The sequence below is a fragment of the Leishmania mexicana genome, chromosome 20, assembly GCF_000234665.1.
Source record: "Leishmania mexicana MHOM/GT/2001/U1103 complete genome, chromosome 20".
NCBI lineage: Eukaryota > Euglenozoa > Kinetoplastea > Trypanosomatida > Trypanosomatidae > Leishmania > Leishmania mexicana.
In genome coordinates, this window is record NC_018324.1 from 1,922,668 (window position 1) to 1,936,950 (window position 14,283).

At 57.3% G+C, this 14,283-nt stretch overlaps 5 protein-coding genes across 5 annotated transcripts; all 5 read right to left on the reverse strand.

Moving 5' to 3' along the window:
- Window positions 1–1,508: 1,508 nt before the first annotated feature.
- Window positions 1,509–2,804, reverse strand: LMXM_36_5040 (conserved hypothetical protein; the record flags this gene model as incomplete). The annotated part of the gene is made up of 1 exon (XM_003874813.1): window positions 1,509–2,804. The coding sequence occupies one exon, from the start codon at window positions 2,802–2,804 to the stop codon at window positions 1,509–1,511; it is 1,296 nt and encodes a 431-aa protein (XP_003874862.1).
- A 2,204-nt stretch (window positions 2,805–5,008) lies between these two features.
- LMXM_36_5050 (conserved hypothetical protein) lies at window positions 5,009–5,812 on the reverse strand (the record flags this gene model as incomplete). The annotated part of the gene is made up of 1 exon (XM_003874814.1): window positions 5,009–5,812. One exon carries the CDS (start codon window positions 5,810–5,812, stop codon window positions 5,009–5,011), a length of 804 nt encoding a protein of 267 aa, XP_003874863.1.
- Window positions 5,813–7,160: 1,348 nt separating this feature from the next.
- LMXM_36_5060 (conserved hypothetical protein) lies at window positions 7,161–8,483 on the reverse strand (the record flags this gene model as incomplete). Its single annotated transcript, XM_003874815.1, has 1 exon — window positions 7,161–8,483. The coding sequence occupies one exon, from the start codon at window positions 8,481–8,483 to the stop codon at window positions 7,161–7,163; it is 1,323 nt and encodes a 440-aa protein (XP_003874864.1).
- Window positions 8,484–9,428: 945 nt separating this feature from the next.
- On the reverse strand, window positions 9,429–10,610 carry LMXM_36_5070 (conserved hypothetical protein; the record flags this gene model as incomplete). The annotated part of the gene is made up of 1 exon (XM_003874816.1): window positions 9,429–10,610. The coding sequence occupies one exon, from the start codon at window positions 10,608–10,610 to the stop codon at window positions 9,429–9,431; it is 1,182 nt and encodes a 393-aa protein (XP_003874865.1).
- A 1,121-nt stretch (window positions 10,611–11,731) lies between these two features.
- LMXM_36_5080 (conserved hypothetical protein) lies at window positions 11,732–13,594 on the reverse strand (the record flags this gene model as incomplete). The annotated part of the gene is made up of 1 exon (XM_003874817.1): window positions 11,732–13,594. One exon carries the CDS (start codon window positions 13,592–13,594, stop codon window positions 11,732–11,734), a length of 1,863 nt encoding a protein of 620 aa, XP_003874866.1.
- Window positions 13,595–14,283: the final 689 nt, after the last annotated feature.

A 14,283-nucleotide genomic window follows, 5' to 3' on the forward strand; every position in this document is an offset into this window, starting at 1 on the left:
ATGTAAGTAGTTCAGCGAGAACAAAGAAGCCAGTGCAGCGTAAATCTATCTATGCGGGAGTGCGCAGTGCTGGCAGCCCGGTTCTCGTTAGTGCAGCTTCGTTGTTCTCGGCAATCACAGTCGTCATCCGCAGGAAGCGGTGGAACAACGGTTTGATGGGCACCACTCCAATCGAGAAATCCCACTCTTTCTCTATTCGTCCACGACTTCTCACTGCCGCCCAGGGCAAGAGAGAAGCTCCAGAAGAAGGGGTGCGGCCACTCCACTTTGCGGTGCTCGTGGCCCGGGTGAAACGCGGGAAGGAAGGTGAGGGCCACGCAGAAGCGGCAAACAGATGAAAAGAAAAATTGGCCGGGGGATGGCACACAAATACGGAAGAAGGAGTGAGAAAAGTACGAGAGGTCCATGTGATAAGCAGAATGCGGAGGTGAGGAAGCGGCACAGACACGACAGTGCAGCATATCCATTCTCGCAGAGGAGAAACTCGATAGAGCGATGGAGAGCGAGGAAATAGCAGAGAGTCGAGAGGAGCACGAGGACGGCCCAGCGGCTTTCTGGTAGTACTCTGTGCTACCGGTGCTGGTCGCGGAGCCCGCAGCGGAACGTTCGAGCGTATGACCGGGCGACGCAAGCCACGATCAGCATGATTGGTAAGCAACGAACGTGATGAACGAGGTGAAGGTACGTGCATCCTAGTCCATCCCTGATGGACCGTTTTCGCTCTCTCTTTCTGTCCTTTCCGGCCTCACGCCTCCATCCCTCGCCGCCCCTTTTTCCCACACATGTTTCCCCCCTCCCCCTTACCTCACCGTGACAAGAAAGACGCACCTCGAAGGCAAAATGCGCGCACCGCCAAACACGGAGGGAGGGATGGGGTGACGAAACAAACGAGAGAAGTACCGAGCAAAAGAGTGCAGAGACACAGAGGGGGCGTGAGCGAGTTCAACGTCATAGAAAAGTGGGCCTCGAGCAACAGAGAAAGAGAAGAACGCTGGACAAGAAAAGCCAACAAGATCGGAAGCTATGGCAGATACAACGACTTCACGGTTGGGAAACTGAGCAAATCTGGCTAGCACGAGCATGTGCACCCGTGTGCTGCAGGATGGCAAGGCGAGGAAGGTGCGCAACCAGGCGAAACGCACCAGTTGTTACATCTACGCGCTTACCGACAAACAAGCACAAGAGGGCAACATGAACGCTAACGGGATGGCAGGGGAGAGGAAGAGAAGAGGCACAGAGGGACGGGGGGGAGCGGCTAGTAAAGCACAACAACAAAACACTAACGCGAAAAGAAACATGCGCTGCGTCAACACACTCACGAGGAGAACGAAGGAGGGGCGCCTGCACAAGGAACCAGAGAGGAAGAGAGTACAAGTAGAATCTCCCTTCCCAACGATGAGTCTGAGCAAACGACGCAACCGAGGATCCAGTGCCGGCACGCCCAGATGCTTTTCATCTCTGCGCTCTATTTCGCTGATTGTTTCGTTCCCTTTGGCTTTGTGTTGCATCTACCAGCGGAAATCGTTGAAGATGTTTGTGATGTTGGCGTAAGAGCCGTTCCACTCGCTCGGCGACGAGTCTGTATTGTGCTCAGCGAACAGCTTCACACCCGGTGCAGGCGGGGCCATGGCGAAGTTTTTGTCATCCGGGCGGTTCGCCGGCGACCACCCTTGCGCAATGCGGGTAATTGTGTGGTGAAACGGCTCCCGGCCCTCCTCAAAATCGCGCACCTTGGCCTTGATCCCTGGCGTGACGTGGTCCTCGTAATGAATCATGAGCGTCTCCAGCTGGCCCATCGCGTTCGTGTAATGCACGAACTGATCACCGTAGCGGGACATGTTGCGATACGACTCCGCGACGCTCTCGCGATGTAGCAATGATGCGTAGTATGGCCGCTTGTACTCAAACTTGCTGACCTCACCGATCTTGTGAGCCGGTGCGCCGCCCCAGAGTTCGCCGTCGCCGATCTTGGTATCAGCTGTCACCACGCTGCCAGGCATGATGTGCACCATGATGCCCGTTGTCACGCCCTTCATGATCTTGGTGTTGTGGCCAATGCGGTTGAAGGAGCCAATGGAACAGCCATCGAGGTAGCAGTTCGACTCGATAATTGTGTTTGGCATGATGCGCGTGACCCCATCCATACCGTCCCATTGCTGGTACGGGTTAAGCAGCTCGTGACGCTGGTACGCCAGCAGATCCGTCGGCGCATCGCTCATGATGCAGGTGTTTTCCAAGATCTGCACGCCTTCAGCAATGTACACACAGTTCGTGTCCGCCCGAATCGTGACACCCTCCATAATGCAGGCACCAAGACCGATAACCACCTGTCCCACGAGAGACGCTGTCTGTCCCACGTACTCGGCTGTCGCGTCCACGGAGGCGTGGTAGTTGTTTGGCACCTTCTGGTAAAAGTACAGCTGCGCGCACACACGATTCATGGAGAAGGGTTCGAGGTAGTTCTCGTAGAGCACCTGCATCAGCCGCGACCCCTTCGGTACGCGGCCAAAGTCGCCGTAGGCGAGCTGATGAAACGTGCCATCCATTTTGCCCATCATGCCAAACTGCATGAGGGCGATGGGATGACGCGGGTCCTCGGGGTCGAGAAAGGTGCCGGTGCGATCGTTCAGGTTCGCCATGGTGCTACCGCCCTGCATCGCGAGCGTCTCGAGCGGGAGCGATTTGATGAGGTTGGCCCATCCAGGTCCCGCGTACTGGCCTTGCTGATAGCCCCACAGCACATCCGGATGCACACTGCCGATGGCATCGCTCGGCATTAGTCGACGGAGAGTGCGACGCAACATGATGGTGGCACAAAGGGGTTGAAAAAGTAGAAGCAAGCAAGAAAGAAAAAAACTGGTCGACGGAAAGCAGCAGTACACACACGTACACACAGGAAGGGAGAGTGTGAGAGACAGACAAACGACTCCAAGCGCGACGATTTTCGGCTCCTCTTCCTGGTCCCTGAATGGTGCCCTAGAGATGTGCCGCCAGGAAATGGCAACCAACGACTATGTGCGAAGAGCAGAAGAAGAAGAAGACACACATGCATACAGACACACGTGCGAAGAAAAAACAAAAAGATTCACGAGAACGAGAGAAGAAGACTAGGGTGCACTATACAGCCGTCTCCAATGCTTTGCGTGTGTGTGTGTGTGTGTGTGAGAGAGAGAGAGAGACAGCGAGAGAAGGACGCCCTCCTCTCCCTCCTCACGCTTTTCGTTTCGCCTCCGGATTTTGCGATATGGATCTGGAGGGAGAGCGGCGACAGCGAGGTACGATGTGGGAGGTGGAAGATGGGGGAGGGAGGCTTTGCAGCTAGGATCAAATCTAATACTACAGAGAGGCTAGACAAGGCGAGAAGAGGTCCCCACAGCAACCGAGGAGCGCCTAGGAAGGGAAAGAGTAGAGGTGGTGGTGTGGTGGGTGGGGGTGCGGTATTGGTGCTGGAAAAATGAAGCACAAGCACTCGAGCTACTCGAGCGGTGTCTTCTGAGTGCTACGTCTCTAGCTACATACACGCGCGCGCACAAGACGATATGTGAAGTTGATCGTGTCGGTGCACTCGAACAAATTCAGTGCATCGGTGCAGTGAGGGGGGAGAGGAGGAATGGGCGAGCAGGACAGACAGTGAGAGAGAGATAATGAAGGCGAGGGGGGCGGTGGAGAAGATGCCACCGGATGCATGCAGGTGTCATCCTTCGCTTCGATGGGAGGAAAGAGACGTAGGTCGATGCATCTAGGAAGGAGGTCGAAGGTGTGATTATGCCACTATGACAGAGGCCGAAATGACCCCCATCCTCTCCTTTGCCGAAACTCGTTGAGCCACCAACATGGTTCTGCGGAGTGAGCAGGAGGCGCACCCTGCCTTGCTCATTGTAGATCTCTGATTCCGTTTGGGGACACCCCGTTGGTGGGGTGTGCCACCATCTACACACGAGCATTCGCCCACAGGCACGCAGACACGCGAGATAAGGACAATCAAGGCTTCATCTGCCTCGTGCGTTACAGTCACATCTTTTTTGCATCTGTGTGTGTGAGGGAGGGGGGAGTCCCTTAGTGAGAACAGACGCCTCCTGTGCCGTACACAGGAAAGTGGCAGGCGGAGGGATAAAGAAGGCAAACATGTGAGAACGACACCGAAGCGGGGAGGAGGGGGGTCGCGAAAAGAGGCCAGAGGAGTGGAAGCAGTACAGCAATGTGCATGTGGAGACTGAAGGAGCGACGGAGAAGAGGCACAACGTGTGATACGGAGGAAGACGCCGGTACAGCCAGAGCGGCAACCAATTTAGGAGGGCCACCAACAAGAAACGCACGTGCAAGCCCTCCCTCTATCCCAGGAACTGTGAGGGTAGTAAGGTGGAGAGAGCAAAATAGAGTGAAGTCTATAGTAGTGGGGAACGGGGAGGAGCGTGTTCCGATTCGCCTCCATGGCTGAAAAAAAAGACCTCAATACTGGCAGAGACAGAAAGAAGGCGGAAGAAGTGGCTCTTCCACGTTCTTGCATGGTGAGGCGAGTGATGTGCACTTGCGTGGCAACGAGAGAGAACTACCAGACAGGGAGCCACACATTACGAGCCCCGTGCCAACAGCGAAACACACAAAAAAGAAAAAAGGAAAAGGCAAACAGGAGATAACACGTAACGAACACAGCAGCACACGCGCCGGCAACTGAACGAGTGTGCACCTGTGCGACACGCGAGTCGGGCACGCGCTCCGTCACCGCGGCAAGGTGGGCGCACGCTAGTTGTGCAAACGGTTGACTGAGGCGACACTAGCGCTGTGCGCTCGCCCTTGCCTATGCAGAGGCATTCCTGTCACAGGCACTAGCGCTGATTTGCGCAGCACAAAGCACAGAGCTCACCTCCTACGATAAGCGCATGCTTGCACTGGAGTCCCGTACCTCACTCGCTGCGCATAGTAGGCCCCTCTTCAGCCGTCCGTCTCCCGTGCATGTTTCTCTCTGTGTGTGCGTGTGTGTGTGTGTGTGTGTGCTTCGTCTCGCACGCTACATGCTGATCTGCCGCTCCTGCTGCTCCTTCAAATCAGCCTCGATCTCCGCAGCCCTCGTCGCAAGCGCGCGCCGTCGCTCGTCCAGTGAGATCTTCTTGGTCACCATCAGCGACCACAGAAAGCCGTTGTAGCGGCGACACAAGTCCCCCACATCCCCCCACGGAGATGCCACGGAGTTCGTCAGGTGGGAGCAGATCAATCCGCTAAACCAGCGATGCTCCACCGTGGTGATGTGCAGGTGACCGTTTGTCTGGGTGCGCTCGAGCTGCAAAGTAAAGGAGGCTGGAAAGACAAAGAGCGGAACAGAGTAGCTCGTGAAGGGAACGGTAAGGTAGATGTCGGTGCGGGTTTTGCCGTGCAAGAAGACAACGTCGCCCTGTTTCTCGCGGCGAATCTCTTGCAAATACGGCTCTACGCGGATGGGCAACTCCTCGAGAAGGTAGACGCCATCGCGAAGTTCGCTAATACCATGCAGCATCGCCATCGAGTCCTGCAGGACCGCCTTCGGAGAGAGTTGAATCGTGGCAAACATTGGTGAATGCACCGCTAGAATGCTCAGCCACACGTCGAGGCACTCCCGCTCTTCTCTTGAGAGCACAGGGGAGTAGAAGGCGGATCTCCAGAAATCAAAGTAGTGCGTCCGCCTTCTCAGGGTGGGCGTACTATAGTCCCAGTGCTGCTCAAACGCGCGGTCGTGAAGAAAGGCTGAGCAGAGAAAAAGGGAGGAGGACATGGCGAGGTGCACGCCAATGATGGCACTGCAGACGCGGCCCACCGTAAAGTGAAGACGTGTACCCATGTTCGTGTGCGTGTGGATGTGTATGCTGGGTTGGAGGGACGGAGCGAGGAGGGGCAAAGGCTGTGTGTGACGATCTGCGAAGCAAGAGGAATGAATGAGCCGCCGCAGCAGTAGGAAGCAGGGGCGTAGCCTTCGCTCCCTCCCTCTCAGTAGAGTTGATCCTCTGCGAGTCGCTCTCCACTCCCGAGAAACACCGTCACACTCCCAAGCACCCAGCGTTCACGCGCGAGGTTGGGTCAACCGTTTGCTCAGCAAGTCTGTGTGTGTGCGTTCGTGAGCGTGAGCTGAGTATATAAGTGTCTTTCGTTCGGTTAGTGTACGCGCCGTGTGGCACTGTCATGCGTGCGCACGTTACGAGCGAGCGTTTGCCCGAGCGCGGAAGGAGCCAGTGAGAGAGAGGCAGCCAAGCCACGAGAGGAGGAACGCCGCGTGCCATAAGAAGAACCAACACACACACATACGAGTGCATCAGCCGATCGTAGACAACGGTTGGCCGCACACGTGTGGTAGAAAAAAATGTAGAGTGCAAAGTGCGGAAGAGAGAGAGCAGTTAAATGCGGGCGTTTACGGCAGAGCAGCACAAACGGAAAGAAAGAGCGAGAGAAAGAGTAAGCGAGGACGCAGCCGCACCTCCAGGTAACATCGGTGTGCCCTTTCATTTGTCTGTGTGCGAGAGAGGAAGGTGTGTGTCAAGGCAATGGGAGAGAGTAGTGCTCCGCGGGCAACAAGTGGGGCAAAGTGCGGAGGCGCCTACGCCCATCTGCAGAACGATACCCCCTCAACATGACAGAAACACAAAAAGAAAGGTGTTCCTCGATTCACGCAAGGTTGCACACCTCCGCTCGGTGCATCGAGGAAGTGCCCACTGGCCTTCAAAGGCAACGGCGCGCGCTGCGGTGCGTGTGCGTGTGTGTGTGTGTGTGTGTGTGTGTGTGTGGTATTTTTTGTGTGTCTTCCTTATCACGCATTAACCCTCAGCGAAGTCTTGGCAGAAAAGCGCATCGTCTTATGACGCGAAAAAAAGCAGTGAGGACAAAGTAGAGGGCGTCTCAGCATGGGAACAGACAACGGTGCAACTTCTCCCCCTCGCATGCAGTCACGCGCCCCGTCCCTCGCCTCCTCCCTTCGTACACACGCTGAAAGAGAGCGACCAGCGTCGCTTAAACGAGATATAACATGCGGGGTGCCTCCGACCCCATGGCCACGTGCGAGTGCGTCCAGGCATGCGCTTGCTGGATGCCGTTTTTTTTTTGTTTGGCGACACTGTCGGCGGGGGGAAGCAGAGGGGGCTCCTAGAATCGGCAGGAACGGGGCCGCGCTCCTGCTTCCATGCCGCCACATCTTCTGCTCACTTGCGGTGAGCAGCGCGCACCTTCTTTTTCTCGTTGACGTTGTACTTGTGATAGGACGAGTACGCACGTGGGTCGGCCAAGTTCTTCTTCTTCAGCTTCGGTGCTTCGCCAAAGGTGGCGAGGGCGCCGTCGTCATTCTGCATGACTTGATGCGCCTTCACCTTGCTACTTGTCGTGCCGCGGATCACGTGCGCCAGCTGATCCTCGCGGAGCACAAGGTTGCGGTTCGTGCCACGCATGCCGCCACGCGGCTTTGGCAGGTTGTAGATGGTGCCACGCGTGCTGATGCGCTTTCGAAAGTTAATGTAGAGCTTCTTCTCCCCTTGGTCATTCACCACGTAGTTAACGCGCCGCAGAGTGTCACCGGAGCCGCATTCAGGGCAGAACTGACGGGTTGTATCGCCGACGAGGGTGAAGCACGCTGTGCAGCGCATCATCCACAGGCGAAGCTCGCGAATGTGAATGCCGTTCGTGCCCACGATTGGGACGCCGAGGTGCATGAGCGTGTTTTGCATGGCGTAGTCAGAGGTCACACAGGCCATGCCAGCCTCAAAGGCACGCCCGGTGCGGCGAGTTCCGCTTTGCACATCTTGGATGTTCTCCGGCGTGATCCACTCCCCCTCGCCATCGTCCTCATCTGCATCACCTGCGCCGCCCTCGCCATCCGTCCCCTTCGCCTCATTGCTCCAGTCACCCCACCCCGGCATTGAACCCGACGAGGCACTCTGTGCCTGTGCTGGTTCCGACTTCTCCCTCTCGTCATCCGAGTCATCCTCGCCCATCTCCTCCGTCATCACCTGAACCTTGTCGGCGTTTCCCGGGTTCACTTGCGGAGGACGCGGCTCGATCGGCTCGCCGAGAAACCCACCAACCTTACAACAGTCGAGCGCGAGGGCGCAGAGGCGGATGTCGGTGCGGGACATAGCACCAAAGTCACCGGTGCGCTCCGCACAGGCAACCACGGCGGCGACTGCCTCCGGGGTGGGGTCAAGCACCGTCACTTTGTGCGGTAGCCGCTCCAACAGCTCCCGCGATGCACGATCCTTGATCTCGACAATCACCTGCGGCGTCGTCACCAGCGCATCGGCGGTGGAGACAAAGTTGTCCATGCCCTTGATGATGGCGTTGGCATCTAAGATGAGAAGACCTTTGGAGAACGACGGCAGCCTCACCTCTGCCGTCTCGTGCTGCGGGTTCTGCAGCTGCCTCTCCGCATCATTCTGCGATGGGTCGACGGCGAACACGGTGACTCGTGGCTTCGCCGTGAAGTTGGTCGCCTCCTCCGGCTTTATACTCTTCACGAGTGCTGCCCACGACATGAGGGCCTCTCTTGCAATGCAAGTGGTGTTGAAGAAAGAGTGATACGCGAAGCGACTTGGCGCGTGCGGATCCGGAAGAAAGAGGCTGCCGGCTGCACACACACACATACACGTAAACGCGAAAACGCGAACTCGGAAAACAAAATTGAATAGGACGCAAAGAGACTTGCTCTTCTTTCTTCGATTGCGAGCTGTGTGAGAGACGCCCACTGTGCCACTCAGCTTAGGAGAGAATTATTCGGCCGAGCGGAAAAGACGGGGTGGACAGCAGGACGAGAGACGGCATGCGGATGAAAACACAAAGATGATAGAGAAAGTGGAAGGTGGAAGAACAGGGTCAGGTCGAGTTAGCGGGCACAGGTCCGTCTCATGCACAAAAGCCGGCCCGAGATCAGCAGGCTATGGCCTACAGCACCACTACCGGCTGCGTGAGGGGAAGGCGGGCATGTGTCTTTTCCTCGAAACATACACACACGCACACGCGGGTGCCCCCTGTCTTCGCCCTACACAAGTCTGTCACTGGTGGCTTTTGGCCTTCCTTCGAAGTCGGCAGAGCTCTACTGCTGTCCATCCGAGCTCATATTTCTTCGAGGTTTTTTTCACTTTTTCTCCCTGCTGTGCGACCTTACGTGTGTTACCAAGGTGTGAGAATAGTGTCCTGCAAACAAAACCCTCTATCTCTCCATGGAGAGAGAGAAGGCAGCGCAGAGGAGCGGGTGGGTGGGTGGGATATCATCCTGTCAACCGACCGCATGTAGAGAAAATGAGCAAACGAAAACGGCAGCCGACAGGCGTGCCTGGTGTCTGATGGCATCTGTTGGCGCGTGAGGCGCCGATAAAAAAATCTTGTCGCCTGAAAACTCATTTCTCCACAAAAAAAGCCCCTACGGATGAATCGAACGCCGCACCACCAGTGTCACCGTTCCTCATGTGGTCCTTCTCCCGTTACGCTTTTTTCTCAACGTCGAACTCGCGGAGACTCAGCACCATGCGGTTTGTCTTCAAGCGACGCTCGAAAGTGAAGAGAAGCGCCAGATCCGTAGCGCTGCATGGCCGCAGCGTCTCCTGCACGAGCGAGGAATGCAGAACAAAAGGACCGTTCCGTACGAGAGAGATGAGGGCACCGCTGCGCTGGAGTCTGCGTGCCGCTCGATACGGCAGCAGAGGCGTTGTGACGAGCAGTCGCTCTTCCGTGAGCAGCGGTATCGAAGAGAACAACTGGTTTGCGACGGTGTCGCGTGACGGCGGCGGTGGTGGGCAGCATACGCACGAGCACGACACACCGACGTCAGTTGAGAGCTGAGGCTGCACTCTTGCTCGCAGCGTCGCCTCAACGGCCTTTGCGGCGTGCTGCACCACCTCGAGCGGTGTCCCGCGAGGAAAGCGCACGTCGTACACGCCAAAGTTGCCGAGGCTCTCGTTGTTCCAGTACCGTACCATGGAGACGTCGTTGCTTGCAATGCCAATGCCCTTCATGCCATCAAAGAACCCTATTGGCCGGAGCACGTTGAGCCCGAGCAGCGGGCTTGGGTCCGTGCCCATGATCGGGGCCATGCGGTGCACAAAACTACGGGGCTCGCTCTCCTCCGAGGAGACAGACACGCCAGGATGGAGATAGATAAAGGTGTAGGTGCGGTGCAGCGCGCGCTTTAGCGCCGGCACCCACGTGCCCTGGGCAGCGCGTGAGGTATCCCGTGCGTGCGGGCCTGTCGACGAGCTCGACTGCAGTGCTGGTAGAGAAGAGCAGACCTGGATGTCCAGCTGCTGAAACGTCTCCCAACTAAGCTGGCTCTCGAGGTCGGTGGCACTTGATACAACCACGTCATTCACCTTTAAACGGCCGCTCTTCGCCAGCGCCTGCGTCTCCGCAAACGGGATGCCGCAGCGATGGAAAAGCCAGTGATACAGAGAGGGGGCATGGGCAACGGTGTTGAGCTGTGCGTTGATGAAGCCACGTCGGTTACGCAGCAGCGCCGTCTCCGTCAGCTCCTTCTTGTGCAGTACACCGACGCGGAAGACGCGACCCTTTGTCTGCTTCGCCACGTATTGCTTCTTCGCGATCGGGTACTGACGCACACTCGCCAACCGCGTGAGCCCCCTGTTCAGTTTCTCAAGATTGAAACTCATCTCCCTTTATTGGCGAATTGGTGTGTTGTTCTTGTGTGGGTCTGTGTAGAGAGCGAGACGAGCGGTGTGAGAAAAAGAAAGAGGCGAGGAAGTCGATAGAACGCTAGGTGCGGGAGCGGTTGCGCTGTAGTGAGCCACCCCGCAACAGAACTTCTTGCCCGCCTTCACTGACTACCCATACACGCACACACAGAGACAGACAGACAGAAAGGAAGATGTATGGGAGTGGGACGCAGGTTGCGTCAACAAGCGCACCACTTTTCACTTGCACACGGAGAAAGCCTACACACTCCACACACATGCGTAAGGCACACGCATAACAGAACGGGAAAAGCAAGCGCCGTTTTTTTTGCGCACAAAGACGCACACATGCCAAGAATATGCGGAGCGTGCCGGCGTGGGGGAGGGGAGACAGCCCAGAAATCAGGCGAAATGAAACAAAAGGGTGTAGAGGGGAAGAGGGGAAGGGGAGAACAACAACAACGAAAACATGAAAAGATAAGAAGGAAGCGAGCGGAAGGAATGGTGGCAAGGGGAAGGGAGCACGTCGCTCGGCTGCATGCGGGAGCGGAGAACGCGGCGGAGCCTCCACCGAATACACTACATCATGGGCTGTCGGCGTGAGTTGATGAGTGCGAGAATGTGGCGACGTAGTCCTTTACTGCGCGCATGCCAGTGCAGCATCGCTCTTCTTGCGGCATAGCATCTACGAACACCCCCTGCAAGAACGAAACCAATGCTACCAGACAGATGCATTTCTTGGTGTTGTCATCCTTTGCCTTACATTTCATCATAGCCTCTCCAGGCTCACGCACACGCCTAAACCCAATCCGAACGAGTGGGGACAGCAAAAAAAAGCGTTTCGGCCCATTAGTTTAATTTTTTTTTTACGCGTCTGCTTATCCGAGTGAAACCCCGAGAAGCGAAAGGGAAAGACCTGCTCTGTATTCGGCACGAAGCCGTCGAGAAACAGAAACAGAAATGCATGTCCTCGCCACGCACACCGCCTATCCACCCCTCCCCCCCCCCTCACCCACACACAAAGACGCGCGTTTATGTGCAGGTGCGAGAGAACAAAAACGCCGCGGCGCCCACGCGCACCACCGGAATCACACCCCTTCTCATTCGCCGCCCTCCGTCTTGTACTTGCTTGCCTCCGCCTGCAGCTGCTTTGCGATGGAGGCCTGCTTCACCTTGTTGCGCTCGTCGTTCACGAAGCGCAGTGCCCGGCGCGGTAGCACCACCGTGTCAGCAAGGTGACGCTGCGTCTGCACAAGACGGTCCGCCACCAGCCCCTTCACATCACTGTCGATGCCATCGACAGACGCAGCCACCGCAATGGCAGATAGCACATCCATGCTTGATGGTGAGAAGCACTGCGTGCCCCCAGCCTCCCACAGTTGATCCACCACCTCACGCAGTGCGGCCGTGTCACCGGCTGTCAAAGACTTGAGGCTGATGACCGTCTCGATTTGGTTCGCTTGCTCTGCTATGTCCTTCTCCGCCTGCTGCTCCAGCAGTGTCGCGAATCGCTCGTCGGCAGCGGCCAGGAGGCCTTTTTCCTTGCACCACTCCAGCACCTTGCAAAACTTGGATAGGGGCTGCTGCGTGACGCTCGGCAGGCGCTGCTCCAGCACCGTCTCCAACGCATGAAAGGCCAAAGAGATGGCTGCCTGAAAGCCCTCGATCTCGTGGTCAGTAAGAGGGACGCGGCGTCGAGTGACGATGGGGGCTGCATGGTCCACTGCGGTAGCAGAAGTGCCTGATGAAGCGGCTTCGGCTGCTGTCTGTGGCAGTCCCTCCTCGTCGTCCCCGCCGCACACTTGCTCATTCCTCCGCACTGTCGCCTCTTCGGTCGGTTCCTCCACATGGTTATCCGAGGCGCCTGTTGCTGCAGCCCTTGGCGACGGTGCGAACGTCGGTTCGACAAGTCGACGCGCCTTCGACAACAGCTTGCTGATTAGCTGACACTTGGCTGCGTAGTCGAACTTTTCCGCGGAGGTCGAGGGGAACACGCTGCCCTTCTCAACATCATCCTGCGCGTCGGTGACCATGGCTGTCAGTTTCTTGGCGCATACCTGAATATCTGCGACAGATCTCGACATTTCGATCAGCCGCTGCAGGCGACCGACAGCGTCAAGGGAGGCTAGCTTCTTTAAAAGTTCGCGGGGTGAGAGAAGCGACGCCACCTCTGCGTCCAGCAGGGGTGCAACCGGTGCCGGTGGCTGCGGTGACGGTGCCACGCCCTCAGTCTCGCCCTCTGCAGGGATGGCGGCATCTGCCTCCGCTGCCCTTACGGGCAATGTGCGAACGCCCTCACCCCAGGCGGACTTGCGCACACCCTCTTGCTCGCAGCGGATCAGAAACTCATGCGCTGGCGGGATCATCGGATTTTTGCCAAGCGCGTACAAGGCAAAGAGACGCTCGAGAGTCGTAAAAACCTCGTTCTTGTACTGCGACATGAGCTCCTCGTAGACTGCCTTGGGCCGCTGGCTAATGGCTTGCAGGAAAGTGTTGACTGACTTGGCCTCACGGAACTTTTCGCTTGAGTGGTAATCGCGGATGTACTCGGCAATCGTTTCCGCGTCGCCCAGCACGGAGCGCAAGAGAGCAAAGTTCGAGTTGGGCTTCCTATCTTTCTTCTCGCGCTTCGCTTTCCGCTCCGCATCAAGCGGTGTGTGAGAGCCGTGCTTCCCCGAGAGAGATCGGTGGCGCATGAACTTCTTTGGCACAAAGCCGCGACCTTCACGCGGCCCGTTTCCTCGGCCTCGTCCGCCAGTATCGCCGCGACCACGAGCATCGCCCCAATCTCTGCCACGCCCTCGGAAGGCGTCATGACCGCCGTGCGAAAACCCGCGACCGCGACCGCGGCGGTCATTGGTGCCGCGATCACCTCGAAACATGCCGCGCCCGCCACGGCTGGCTCCTCTAGACGAGGGAGCATTTCCTGCTGGGGCGCCGGCAGATGGCACGGGGGCCTCCATGAGGTTCTTTCTTGGCAGCAGACGTGGCAGTCGGGAAGCACAGGGATGGTTCCCACCGTTCGCGACAAGAGCGCGACGATGATGCAAGTCCGCGGTGTAAGCACAGCTAATCGGGAAGCACGTGACCGCGCAAGTCAGGCAGCCAACCCGTGCAAATGCGCGTAGGAACGGAGACTAAGAGGGAGAAAAATGAGGGGTTAGCGCATCCCTAGAAACGCGCAGAAGTTGCCCATACAAATCCACGTAAGTTGCTCGTGTTGTCGTCTGCGAGGTTCCGGCCCGAAACGGGGGGGGGGACAAGAGCGGTGGACAGCTCTCCCTACAAACCCCGTGAAAACCCACACAGTGCTTACGCGGTGCTCTAATGGCGCTTCGTCTTCCTACTCGAAGGCGCCACACACACGCACACATGTTCGAAACTGCGTGCCGACAGTTGTGCGTTGCGCGACACAAACACGCTCACTGGTGACTCGGTCTGGTTGTTTCATGTGATGTTTAGCGTCTCTGTTTTTCTTTTGGCATTCCTGGCAGGCGTAATTCGCTGATACCCGCCGCCCCTTAGACTCGCGGAGTGTCGAGATGGCGCAGCTCCTCAGCACACAGGAGCCACGCTGCTGCGCGGTCACCGAGAGAGGGATCCTGAGCTACGAAACGCAAAAACAGGCACCGGTAGAAAGACAGTCTCTTCC